This window comes from Kogia breviceps, chromosome 10 (genome assembly GCF_026419965.1).
Source record: "Kogia breviceps isolate mKogBre1 chromosome 10, mKogBre1 haplotype 1, whole genome shotgun sequence".
NCBI lineage: Eukaryota > Metazoa > Chordata > Mammalia > Artiodactyla > Physeteridae > Kogia > Kogia breviceps.
Window position 1 is genome coordinate 72,707,760 of NC_081319.1, and position 14,090 is coordinate 72,721,849.

A 14,090-nucleotide genomic window follows, 5' to 3' on the forward strand; every position below is an offset into this window, starting at 1 on the left:
GCATGCTAGAGTCCAGTATTGGAGTTGGAGTCTACCAAGGTGTTAATCCTAAGGCAGAGGTAGACAAAGGCAGGATTCCAACATTCCTGGCTCCTTTGGAGATCTTGTTACATTGATGTTTCAATTCAGTTTTGCAATATGGACTATTCATTGTTTTCTCGACACTGTTCCCAGTTTCAAGCCTTCTGTATGCATAGTTTTGCTTGTACTATGTCTGCTAACCAGAATGTCTTCTCCACCCAACTGCCCACTTTACTTACATCCCAGATAAAAATCTTAAACATTATTCAAAGTCCACATCCAATGCTACTTTTACCCAAACTTGCCTGGGTCTCCAGCTTACTATAGCCTGTCCTGACTCCTCACGCATCTTGTATTTCTGTTATGGACAAGGAGCCTGCCTTAAATTATTGTTCTTTGCACGTTGGTCTTTTATCTCTAATGTACCATAAACTTTTTGTTAGCAAGGCTTATGGTTTTACACAATCTTTATATTTTCTGCACAGCTCTTTATATAGGGTAGTAATTCTGATATTTATTGAATTAAATGAATTAATCAAACTGTGTCATCATTACAGGAAAACAAACAAACAAACCCAGAAAAATCATGTGGTCATCTTGATAAATGCAGAAGAAGCAGTTGGTAAAACTTAACAGCTATTCATGATAAAACTTCCAGCAAACTAAGATTAGGAGAGATCTTCCTTAATCAGATAAAGAGTATTTACAAAAAACCTACAAGAAACACCATATTTAATGGTGAAATATTGAAAGATTTCCTTCTGAGATCAGGGCTTTGCAGGCATGTAGACACTGTCTAGCACTCTGGATCACCTCAAGATACTCCTACCTCATTAAAACTCCAGTCTATGTTTACTTAGAAAACCCAGAAAAATCCTGGGAAGTGAGCATAAGTGGAAGGGAAGAGTTAAGGGAAATGGGGTTGATGAGAACGCAGTTCCTGAGGAGCTGTATACACAGAAGTGCATGAGTGACGTGTACTGGAGCACTCCTGCTCCTGAACTTAGCTCCCTGGATCCAGCTCAGCTATAACTTGTCCCTGGCTCCCTTCCTCACTCCTCTGGTCTCCCTTGGCTGTTGATCTCCCTGCTCATCTTATTCTTATTTTTCCTGATTGTGTCTTTATCTCTCCATTTCGGCATTAAACTCATTGATAGCCTTCAGTCATGTCCTTCCTGATGCAACCCTGTCCCAAGAAGCTTCTTGAGGAAGTAACAGAAATATGCCAGAGACACTTCCTTATTTTAAAAACCATCAACTGCTAGGATGTAAGCAAATTGAACTGCATCCTTTTTACTCAGAAAACATTATTTTTCTGAATATGTGGATAAGCACATGCACAAACACAAATAAGAGAAAACAAAATGAAACAAAACTATTATTTCTGTGCTTGGGAAGGAAGGCAAAATGAAAAATGAAACACTTTATAAATGAAAAACAAAACATATTTTATATGTCCAGGGCTGCATCAAGGCCATCTTCAATGCCATCTCCAGCACCTACAGCTCTGACCTCTGGAAAAAGAATGTATTCACTTAATTCCCCTATGAGGAATTCACTGACTACTTTGTAAAGCCTGAATGCCAGAGTATCTGTGCAGGAGATACAGGCTCTTGTGGTGGCTACCACAACCATTCCTCCATGAGAAAAATCAAGTAAATTAAACCTGAACTTATGACTCTAAGATATTATTTCAAGTTTACAAAAGATATTGAAGGTGGTTAAAGGTAATCTTTAATAAATTGACAATTTGAAAATTATTTTTTTACTTGGTGTATTAGTCAGGGTTTTCCAGAGAAACAGAACTGAAAGGATATCTAGGTATAGATATATAGAAAGAGTTTTATTATGAGAGATCGGCTTATGGGATTATGGAGTCTGAGAAGTCCTAGATCTGCTATCTACAAGCTAGAGCCCCAGGAAAGCCAGTGGTGTCATTCCAGTCCAAACCCTAGAAGGCCTGAGAACCATGGGAGTCAATGTTGTAAGCCTCAGTCTGAGTCTGAAGTCCCAAGGGCAGGAGAAGATGGATGTCCCAGCCTAAGCAGAGAGCAAATTGGCCCTTCCTCCACCTTTTTGTTCTATTCAGGCCCTTAATGGTTGGATGATGCCCACCTACATGGATGGGGGCCATTTTCTTTTCTTAGTCTACCGACTCAAATGCTAATCTCTTCCAGAAACAACCTCACAAACACACCTTGAAAAGATGTTTGCCGGCTATTTGGGCATCCCTTAGCCCAGTCAAGTTGACACATAAAATTAACCATCACACTTGGGAAGGACATCACAAAAATAGAGTTTGCATCTTGGGGAATAGAGTAGGACAATTACATTTAGTCTTCCTGGGACCTTGTTTCATCTTGTTTAAGTAAGCTAGTTAAAGCTCTTTGTTTAGATTCATTTACCTTATCAATTCATAGTAAGGTCTTTCACAGCACATCATTTATATATAAAGCTATCCATCTGGGGGAAAAAATTCCTTCATGGGCAGTATATTTTGTTTTAGTTATTTCCTTTTTAACCAAAACAGGACAAAGATAGACTTATTTAATTTTTCAATTCCACACCTTTTTTCGTTGCAAGTGGGAGATAATATTTTTTAATTTCACTGTCCTAATCACCTGCCGTCCCAGTGGATCTTCCTTGCGTCTTAGGATCAGTACTCACAAGCAGCATAAAGGCAATAGTTGAATTCAGAGGTTAGCATATAAGAAGGTAGAGAGTTGAGGACTGAACCTTTGGGAATCCTCACACTTAGGCAGGGGGAGGGATCACTGGAGAAGTAAAGAGTTCAAAGCCAATTGGCTAATGCAAAGATCAACCAGCCCAGTGTGTCTGTTTTAACTAATAACAAACATTGATCTAAAATTGGGGGGCCCCACCAGGCATTCAGAATTCTAATTTTGTTTTAATGTAAAAATAAAAAAAGTGAGTGTATAAGTCTTTTAGGTTGATTTTATGCAAAGTATCATATTCTTATGTCACTCTTAAAGACAGAATACATGGATGGACCCTTAGTTTGACTCAGTGTATCATTTTTGACATTTCCATGCTTATTTTTTAATCACTTATTCATCTCATAGGTGTCCTGAGAAGATAAGTGAATATCACAAAAATGCAAGTTAGTTTGCTTTCTCTGAATGATTGTAGCTATGTAAGTTTAAAGGATTAATCCTTGATCACTTCTCTTCCATCTGCCGGATCAGAGCTCTGACCTTCCATCTGAAGAATGCCACTTGATTCTCCTCTTTTGATCTGAGAGACCCCCATTACACACCCAGGGCTTCCACAAAGTCATGACCCACCAAGTTTTGAAAATTAATTTTTGTTTGTTACTTTCATTTTTATAAGTAAGGCTTCTTATACAGTCCTTAGAATTCTTAGTCACGTATCCAACATATCTCTGGTTTCCACTCAGGAACAGGCACATTCTTTGTAACATTTATATAGCAATTAACTCTTTATTTGTAGGTAACCTCTCTGAACCATAAGTATTTCCGCACACATTTGGAGGACAGTCTTTCCTTGGGCCGACCCCTTCTCATTGAGGACATTCGTGAAGAGCTGGATCCAGCCCTGGATAATGTATTAGAAAAGAATTTCATTAAATCAGGCACCACTTTCAAGGTGAGCTTCGAAAAAAGGGGGAAAAAAAAGAAAAGGAAAAGAAGAAAAGAACAATGGTGACATCTACTTATCTTTCTGAGCATAGCAGTGAAGACAATTTCCTTCAGGTGGTATTATTTGACATGCTGGAAAAAATTATTTCCAAACTCATATTCAGTGTTCCTTTTTAAAAAAATAGTATATAAAAAATACAGGGGAAGAACAATATCTTGGTAACAATAGCCATTTATCTGAAACTAACATATTAAGGAAAGGCATCTTGTCATAATAATATATCAGTGTTACACACAAAAATCGTACATTTTAGCAGCTCTGAGAAAGTTGGTCTTCAAGCCATGTACACATCTATACAATAAAGCCTGTGTTTCCTCACTGGATAAAATGGCATTTTTAGTTAAGTCTATGGACATTGATTTTATTTCTCTCTTTATTAACTTTCAATCCAAACTCACAGACTTTGCTGGAAGCAGTGGAATACAGTTCCCGATCACTGGTGATGACATGAATTATTTTCAGTACACGTGTTTCTTTTTTAATTGGTTTCATTCTTTACTTTTAGGCTTCTGTGGTTTTATTGAATGACAACTTTTCTGACTGAGATATTTTGCTTTGGACAACTTAATTTCATGAATATCAGTGAATAAGAATGCCAATTTTCTCATTAAACAAAGACAGATTTATTCAGAAAAATTTTCTTCATAATGTGAATTCTTTTATATGCCATATATAATATGCCAAAAGAGGTTGCAGTATGTCCATTCCTGAAGGCCTTTTAAAAGACCCATATTCTTGGGCTTCCCTGGTGGCGCAGTGGTTGAGAGTCCGCCTGCCGATGCAGGGGACACGGGGCGTGCCGCAGTGCGGCACGGGCCCGTGAGCCATGGCCGCTGAGCCTGCGCGTCTGGAGCCTGTGCTCCGCAACGGGAGAGGCCACAACAGTGAGAGGCCCGCGTACTGCAGAAAAATAATAATAATTTTTAAAAATAAATAAAAGACCCATATTCTTATCTGCAATGTGAAGGTCATGATGCCTGAGAATTAGTGCCTTAGCAATGTGGTTTTCAATCACATGAAGGATTAAGAGTAATTAAAAATTTAAGTCATTTTAAAATGTTATAATTTCCACCTGAGTTTTAGGTACCAAACCCTGTTGTTTTTAATACACTGAAAATTGTGATGTTTAAGATAAGTGTTATCTTTCTGGGAAAAAAAAGTTGGCATATTTTTCCTCTGAAAATTTCCTTAACCCTTTCTCTTGTCAAATATGCTTCAGATATGACTGCGAAATGCAAAAAGAAATAACACCTCTTATAAACACAACAAATTTCCATAGCAGGAAACAATTTCCTCAGGTGGGAAAAAAACAGTCAAATATGAGGCATATCTGAGTTTTCCTTTATTCAAAATTTGTTTTGGATAAATTTTTCATTTAATTTGCTTGGTGTCATGGCTAAAAACATTTTCAGGCAGGACCACAAGTCTAAATTATTCTAAAGGAATAGGCTTTATTATTTAAGATCACTGATTAAAATTTTGCAACTGATTTTTGTAATTCATTTGTTTCACTGCACTGACTTTTGATAAACTCTCTCTTAAATTGAACCCAAATTTCTTGTCTTGTCCTTTAAGCTGTTTGTAATTTAATATTTGAATTGATGTAGGTGAAGGTCGGAGATAAGGAATGTGATATCATGGATACATTTAAACTTTATATTACAACAAAGTTACCAAACCCTGCCTTTACCCCTGAGATCAATGCTAAAACGTCAGTCATTGATTTTACTGTTACCATGAAAGGACTTGAGAACCAGTTACTAAGGAGGGTAATTCTAACAGAGAAACAGGTAATAATTTCTCAAGGTAAAGAACTTCTACTTATAATAAATTATAATAAATGTTCTAAATGTATTGGGAAATTGTTGAGTATATGGAAAAGAAAAAATTGAGCAAATCATAGTTACCTTTGTTAGCATAAATATTTGTTTTGTAGTCTCAAGTCCTGTTGAGAAATCATGTAACTCACCTCTCCTCCAACACCAAAACCACACATGCACACACACACACCACTCTTTCTACTTCTGACTTTAAAGCTTTGGGTATGTTGACTTTCATATATATCGCCCTATGGATGAATAGTCTTGGATACACCTGGTAAATTCAATAAAATAATGATCCTGGAAAAGAAGAACTTGCTCTGAATGAGCATTGTTCCCATTATAGTAGTTTCAACTACTACACTGCAATAGTAATTGATAGTACTTGATTGTAATTGATAACACCACAATCTAATAATCTAATGATCTAGAGAGCCATACTTTTATCTTAATTAAAGGAAACTTGCACTGAAGCAGAGAAATTAAGTATAATTGAGGGTTCTGATAAAACAAAGAAAAAGTTAAGGCTGGAAGATTTTAAGAGACTGATAGGTTAAACTAAGTTTTAAGATAAAGCTCAGAAAACATTAAATGTTATGTATAAAATATAATTTTATATATTTGCATTGTATAAAATATATTTCCATAAAATCTGAGAAAGTTTATATTTGCTAAAATATAATTAACATTAGTATTAAGGTTTCAAGGAAAAGGCAAGGTTAGAAATAATAAGACCAGAGATGCATAAAATGGGAGGGTGAGAGAAAGAATGGCAGAAGAAACTTAAGGAAATGAAGTGATATGAACAGATGGCTACAAATACAGAGGAAGATTCAAAAAGGAAAAGAGAAATGATACTGACACCAAAGAAATAGAGGGCTCAGTAAAAAAAGAGAAGTAAAATCCTACCTGGTTAATAAGAAATGGCTAACTTGGGGCAGGCGCTTGAAAGGCGGTCAGTCTGGTGGAGTAAAAGGAGCTCAGTTCCAGCTTCCACTCTCATTAGCTGTTTTTTTTTTTTCTTTTAATATTTATGTATTTATTTATTTATCTTGGCTGCACCAGGTCTTAGTTGCGGGCACGCAGGATCTTCTTTGCGGCACGCGGGATCTTTAGTTGCGGCATGCAGACTTCTTGGTTGTGGCATGCATGCGGGATCTAGTTCCCTGACCAGGGATCGAACCTGGGGCCCCTGCATTGGGAGCATGGAGTCTTACCCACTGGACCACCAGGGAAGTTCCCCCTCATTAGCTGTTTGATCTTAGTTTCCAAGAAACTGCCCCGGGCTTATGCAATCTAGAAAGGGAATCATCTCGCTTTCACAGTCTGGCAGAGAGCATGGACCCCTCAGTTCACTGCCTCGATCACCTCTTAGGGCCATGTGGAGTCAACTGTTGAAAATTAGTCCTTCCTTCTTGGTCTACCTGGTGCTGTTGGTCTGTTCTGAGATGGTGCCTCATTGGTCCAGATCCCCCATGCAGGCTACACTAACTTCTGTAAGGCAGCCCACACCACCATCTAAAGTACACTCCACGTCCCCAGAGTGCCCCATGCCCACTCTTCTAGGCCTTAGCTTCCTCTTCAAGAGATGTGCTAGGATGCTAACGCCAGCCTTTCTGGAAAAAACAAAGTGCACACTTAATCTGCAACAGACTGTGATATTTAACCCTTCTAACAATCCTGCTCTTATACCCCCATTTTACAGATGAACAAATGGAGACAAAGGAGAATAAGGTCTTAACCCATAAGAGCACGTAGACTTTCCACCCTGCCAAGCCTTGTAGATAAGTTGTACAGTTCATGCTGTCAAACTCACAAGTTGTCCATTGTACCATGAGGCTAGTTTTTCCATATCACACTGAAAAGGACGCTAACTTGATTTCATTTTGTCCACATATTTCTATACTGCCACTGTTGGGATGACTGCTTTAATGAAGACAATTCATTAGCTATTCTCTGAAAATACAGCCATGATCTTCATCACCACCCCATCAAATACCACAAGCCACTAGTACAATGGCAGTATACTAGTCTTGGAGTTGAGGGACAAGGATATTAGGCTCATCCCTGCTGGTAACTAGCTGTGTGTATTATATTGCCATGTTACTTGGAGTTAATATTTCTGGGTTCTCAGTTTCCCCAGATGTAAAATAAAGTTGTTGAACTAAATTCAATACACTTCAATTTAACGAATATTTATTAGGTTGAGTCACTTCTCTGCAAAGCCAAGATAAATGCTGTCAAGAATACAAAAATGAATAGGGGATAAACACCAAGGTCCTACTGTATAGCACAGAGAACTATATTCAATACCCTATGATAAACCATAATGGAAAAGAATATTAAAAAGGAATATATATATACATATATATATAACTGAATCACTTTGCTGTACAGCAGTAATTAACACAACTTTGTAAATCAACTATACTTCAATTTTTAAAAATTAATAGGACAAGTTCCTGCCCTCTAGATGCACAGAATCTAGTTGGAGGGATATAGCTGACACATAGTTTGTGATGCAAGCCATAGTAGATGTACAAAGGAATGCCATGCTGTGGGTTTTAACTGACAAACTGGTTTAGGAAGACTTTCTGAAAGTGATGGTATTTCTGTAGCAGTTTTTCAAGAAACTTTCTCAAATAAGTAGTTTAAAAACACATTTTTAATGCAATTCTAAGTACAGTGTGTGATTCTGTATAAGATCAAAAAAGAATGCTACAGTAGGGCTTCCCTGGTGGCACAGTGGTTGAGAATCCGCCTGCCAGTGCAGGGGACATGGGTTTGAGCCCTGGTCCAGGAAGATCCCACATGCTGCGGAGCAACTAAGCCTGTGCGCCACAACTATTGAGCCTGCGCTTTAGAGCCCGTGATCCACAACTGCTGAGCCCACGTGCCACAACTACTGAAGCCCATACGCCTATAGCCTGTGCTCTGCAACAAGAGAAGACACCACAATGAGAGGCCTGCGCATTGCAATGAAGAGTAGCCCCCGCTCGCCACAACTAGAGAAAGCCTGTGTGCAGCAATGAAGACCCAATGCAGCCAAAAATAAATAAATAAAATAAATAAAAATTTTTAAAGTAATATTTTTAAAATGCTATAAAGAATGCTTTTGAGACAATTTAATTCACTCTATATTTAGCAAGAGTATTATATCCATGTTAAATATTCTGAATTTGAAAATTGCACTATGGTTGTATAAGAGAATGTCCTGTTGCCTAGGAGATGTGTTAAAGTTTTTACAGATAAAGTATCATGACACATGCAAACAGTTCAGCAATAATAATAACAGTAATGATAAAAAGTATATAGAAATAGTGATAAAGCAAAATGTTATTTGAGGAATCTAGGTGAAGGGTATATGAGAGTTCATTGTATCAGTCTTGTAACTTTTCTGAAAGTTTGAAATTTTTTTCAAAGTATAATTTTAAGACTATATTATTTATGTAGGAAAGAATATACCTTCCAGACATCCAATTTAGCCCATCTGGTAGAAGGTGCAAAAAAATGGAAAATGGATTTGTATTGGCAGCTGGCTATGTCAAAGCAGGTACCTGGTGTTCCTATAGTCAGGTCCCAGCTTAGGGTAGCCTCTTGGTTACTTGGTATTAATGCTTCTTTGTTTCTATCCCTTCTGACTGCAAATGAAGTTAGCATTTCTGACTGAGACGGTATGTGGGAACAGGGCCAAGAGAATGGGACACTCTTAATTTTAAAAAAACTTAAAGCTGGGAAGAGAGCTGAGCAAAATTATTTTAGCAGGTTTATCTCATGCATGCCAGTGTAAGTGCTATGGAAACAATGCTAGTGGGCATAATCTTTAAAAAACTGTCCAGAGAAACAAAAATACAAATAGATAGATTTGACTAACGATAGTGTCATTTGAATGGCACTTTGGTTTAAACTTTTAAAAATGAATAATAAACACTAGTAGGTTGCATTTGCCATAATAACTGGTAATTACAGTTCTGATGTTATTTTTTTTAAATAACAGGAGTTAGAGTCTGAGAGGGTTAAACTTTTGGAGGATGTGACTTTTAATAAGCGGAAGATGAAAGAACTTGAAGATAACCTTCTCTACAAATTAAGTGCTACAAAAGGTATTGTGTTATTAAGAAATAATCACATAATGGATTGTGAATAAGGATTTTTTGTACCCTCTTTTAAATGCTCTCATGATTACAGATGTTAGGAAACAGTTGAGTTACCCATGCAAAAACAAACGAGGCAATTTCCATCTAGACATTACGGAGGGACTACAGAGAATCTGATATCTGAATTAGCAACCGGTGTCTGAGCATTTGATAGTAACACAGTTTTCTTGATATAATTGCTCTCTCCTGATAAAAATAAGGGCTCCCAATAGCTAGGTAACTCACAGTAGGCTAATTTGCTCACCGAAAGGAAACTAACGTGCTCAATCTATTTTGTGTTATTTAGATTGAAATGGTGTTGAAATGCAATTGCCACAGTGGGTTATGATGTGTGTAATGTTGTCAGAGACACTTGAGCAGCCCAGGCTCAGTCACTCTGGACTTGACCTCCCACTTAGAAGTCAGGGATAGGTTCTCCTCTGGGCAGTCAGATCATCGTACCACCCCCTGGGATATATTGTTCTGTAGTAGGCAAATTACAGCAACCTACATTCTACCATTCATTAGCAATCTAATGATGAATACTTCCCCAAAGCACTTTAACCCTTGGATTTAAAAACAAAAAAACAGGGCTTCCCTGGTGGTGCAGTGGTTGAGAGGCCGCCTGCCGATGCAGGGGACACAGGTTTGTGCCCCGGTCCGGGAAGATCACGCATGCCGCGGAGCGGCTGGGCCCGTGAACCATGGCCACTGAGCCTGCGCGTCCGGAGCCTGTGCTCCACAAGGGGAGAGGCCACAACAGTGAGAGGCCTGCATACTGCAAAAAATAAAATTAAATTAAAAAAAAATAATAAAAACAAAAGAACTTAACCTCCCAGAAGTGCATTAAGTGTTACTCTCACAGCCATCTGCAGCACTTTAAGGTGACCTCATGGAAAAGGCCTTTTATCTGCCTTCATTGCACTGCTTGTGCTGACAAAGTTGTCTGTCTCTTGGTCCATGACATCTCCCAGTCATTTGATGCCTCTGGGCATTATAAATATTACCAAGGAGGACTGACTGAGGATCCAGCCAAGAGTGTGAGGTTAGTCACAATTTGGACTTCCCTAGCAGACCTAGCGTGCCCATCAGAGCAACTAACTCAGCACCTTCCAGAGGCACCCACCTGCTTCTAGGTAGGCCAGAGCACTGCTCTCTGCAGATATCGTGACCATTATCTCAGCACCTCCAGAGCACCTTTCTGTGTCTTAAAATTGAGATATTTTTATTTTTATGTTTATCATCAATCGTCATAGACGTGCTATGTCTGTTAAAAACAATAGTGAAGAGTAAAACTAAAAATAAAATCAGGATTTTTCTTCCTGGTTAGACACTTCCACTATCTCCTAACTCGCTAGAGACATAGAAGGACCAGAGTTCTCAATGTCAGGGACTGTTGAACTAAAGCAGGAGTAGAGAGAGTACGATTCACCGGCAAGCTGGTGTGTAATTCACACTCAGTAGGGCTCAGTAGTTGTGGCTAACGGGCTCTAGAGCACAGGCTTAGTAGTTGTGAGACAAGTGGGAAGGAAAAGCCTGTGATAATGTGAGGGGAACCATCAAGATGATAATGGAGGTGAAAGCCATGTCATAGGAACAGCTGAAACCACTGGAACTGGAGGGAGATGTGAATTTTCTTCAGACATTTGAAGACCAGATTTGTGGGCTGCCTTGAGAATTGCCTTTTGCAGATTTTCAGGCAGAGTTGGGGACAAACCCTAGGCAGGAATGTTTAGAACAGATTCAGGCATCGGATGCCTGGTTAGACTGGAAGCCTTTCATGTCTTAAGATTCTGCCCTTCCATCCTGTGGTCTTTGAAGAAGTCAAGTTGAAAATTAACACGGTGATTTCAGAAGTGATGCATCTCGTTTTGCGGCTTTCCCGTCTTGTGTTCCACAGCTTTCCTGTTTGGTTTTTAGGTTCCTTGGTAGATGATGAATCTCTCATCGGTGTCCTCCACACCACCAAGCAGACAGCAGCTGAAGTCAGTGAAAAACTACACGTGGCCGCGGAAACAGAGATCAAGATTAACATGGCCCAGGAGGAGTTCCGGCCCGCAGCCACCCGAGGCAGCATCCTCTACTTTCTCATCACAGAGATGAGCATGGTCAACATCATGTACCAGACCTCGCTGGCCCAGTTCTTGAAGTTATTTGACCAGTCCATGGCCAGGTGGGGCCTCACTACCTTGCCCCCCAAATTTTGTGTGTATTTCTACCTACTCTCTTAGAAATGGATTTTTACCTCTTTGATTTTTAAAATGTATTGCAGGTCTGAGAAGTCTCCACTGCCTCAAAAGAGAATTACAAATATTATTGAGTATCTGACATATCAAGTTTTTACATATTCTGTCAGAGGCTTGTATGAGAACCACAAGTTCCTCTTTGTACTCCTCATGACCTTAAAAATCGATCTTCAGAGAGGAACAGTGAAGCACAGAGAGTTTCAGGCTCTCATTAAAGGTGAAGGGCTTGGGATATGGATGTGCTATGTAAAGGAGATTGCTTTAGATATGCTCTTTGATGTCCTGTAGACCCATCCTTGTAATACCCGGAGGAATTAAGTTCTAATGGAAGTGAAGTTCTTTATGTATACCTCTTCCCCCACTTCCCCCTCCGATTTCCATTTATTTTATTCTGGTTACTCAAGATGATTGATTTCAGGTCTGTGTTAACTCTGCAGATTTTAGTTATGTAATTAAATTAAGTTTGAGCATTGTTGCTTATAATTAGGAGACCCAGATGCCAAAGGGGAGAATAGTGATTCAGGTGATGAGCTTTCTACTACTGCAAGAGACCAATTCCTTAAGCAAGGGGTTATAATGACGTTTAAGACTATAACAGAAAGCACACTTGTATTTTATATTTGAAGAGAGCCCTGCTCATTGCTTATCTCCATGTTAGAAGTATAATTAAGGAGACAAAAGAGTGGTATTTTCATTCAATTCAGTTAAACAAGTATTTATTGAGCATATACTATGCAAACCTGCCATACTGGTGTTTGGGATACAAGGAAAAACCAAACATTGCTTTAAAAGAAATAAAAGTCTCATAATTCATATAAAGATAATTGAAAAACACCCTGCCAAATAAGGCAGAATAACCTGTGTTATAGGAGAGCTAAAACCAAAGTGTTATATCTAAAAGGAGAGAGAGATTACATGTGGTTGGTGAGATCAAGAAAAGCTCCTTGGAAAATATGCCTTTGCAGGTTAAGCTATGAATTTTTCAGGTTATTTGATACCTGGGGAAAATGGTCCAATCTTTTTCTTATTTTTTTTTTTTGATCTTTATAAGTAGTTTAATAAATCATTTTCTGGCAGCCCTTCTCCCCCAAAAGAAGAAAGTGACATTTGAAATGGACCATGGATGATAGGTAGAAATGAAGAAAACTTCCATGCTAAGACAGAACAGCATGGAAAAAGAAATGAATGGAGTATGTACATTGGTGAGCCTTGGTTCCTAGAGGAAGGATTTCTTGATCTGATAAGAAATAAGGAGTTGTGTAAGGTAGTGATGTGATCCTTTTATTGTTCTTTAGGAAGGTTACTCTGGCAGATGTGTAGGATTAGAGAAAAGTGGTTTAAGGGAGTCTGTTGTAAGCTTCCCAACCACAGGAAATGCATTTCCATCCTAGGGTGAAGACAATGGGAATATAAAGGAAGACACCAATATGAGAGATCATGAAAGTAAAATGACAAAGGACTGGGTATAAGAGCCAAGAGAGGGTCAGAAATGAGTCTAAGATTTCTGCTCTGTGCAAAGATTTCTGGTCTGGATGGTTGAAAGAAGAGCTACTTTGAGAAGTGTCAGAGTGGGAGCATAATGAATGTGATTTGGGGACCTAGTTTTAGTCAGGATAGGCCCGGTTTTGTGGCCATAAAAACAATCCTCAAATTTCAACACAACAAAAGTATACTTCTCCTTTACTCTGTATCTGATATGCTTGTCATGGTCACCCAGGAATCCAAATTGCTTCCATAATTACTATGGAAGAGGGACAGGATGTGGCAAATTGTGTGCTGGCTCTTAAAGGTTACCCCACAAGTGACACACGTCACGCTCATATTTCATTAGCCAAAGTAAGATGCATGACCACATCGAAATTCAAAGAGAGCAGAGAAGTGCCCCAGAGCCACATCCAACATGGAAGCTGCATCACAGCATCGGTGGAAGGTAGTGGATAGATGGATAAGCCTAAGGTTTGGCAGGTGGGAGTGTGGATGTGGAAATGCGGAGAGGGCTGGTGCACAGTGAGGGTCTGGGGTTCAAACCAAGAAGTTGCAGGACAGGGGGACTTTATAACTAGCAACAAAGTACCAGCCTCTGTTGACTGCAGCCTAATGCCCCCATAGGTCAGACAGTATTTGTCGTGGCTCAGAGGATCGCAGCCTGTGACTGGGACAAGTGAAGCCTAGGGGGCAGCAGGTAG

General features: G+C 39.0%; 1 protein-coding gene and 1 non-coding gene across 2 annotated transcripts in view; one reads left to right on the forward strand and one right to left on the reverse strand.

Moving 5' to 3' along the window:
- Positions 1-14,090, forward strand: part of DNAH8 (dynein axonemal heavy chain 8) — a 338,470-nt gene that overhangs the window by 222,123 nt on the left and 102,257 nt on the right. Inside the window, exons 75-79 of the mRNA XM_059077211.2 lie at positions 3,493-3,648; positions 5,310-5,492; positions 9,520-9,625; positions 11,579-11,831; positions 11,931-12,121. Coding sequence (XP_058933194.2) covers positions 3,493-3,648; positions 5,310-5,492; positions 9,520-9,625; positions 11,579-11,831; positions 11,931-12,121 — 889 coding nt within the window. The remainder of the gene's footprint in view (positions 1-3,492; positions 3,649-5,309; positions 5,493-9,519; positions 9,626-11,578; positions 11,832-11,930; positions 12,122-14,090) is intronic.
- TRNAW-CCA (transfer RNA tryptophan (anticodon CCA)) lies at positions 6,685-6,757 on the reverse strand. The gene has a single exon. It is a non-coding gene; the product is annotated as a tRNA-Trp (tRNA).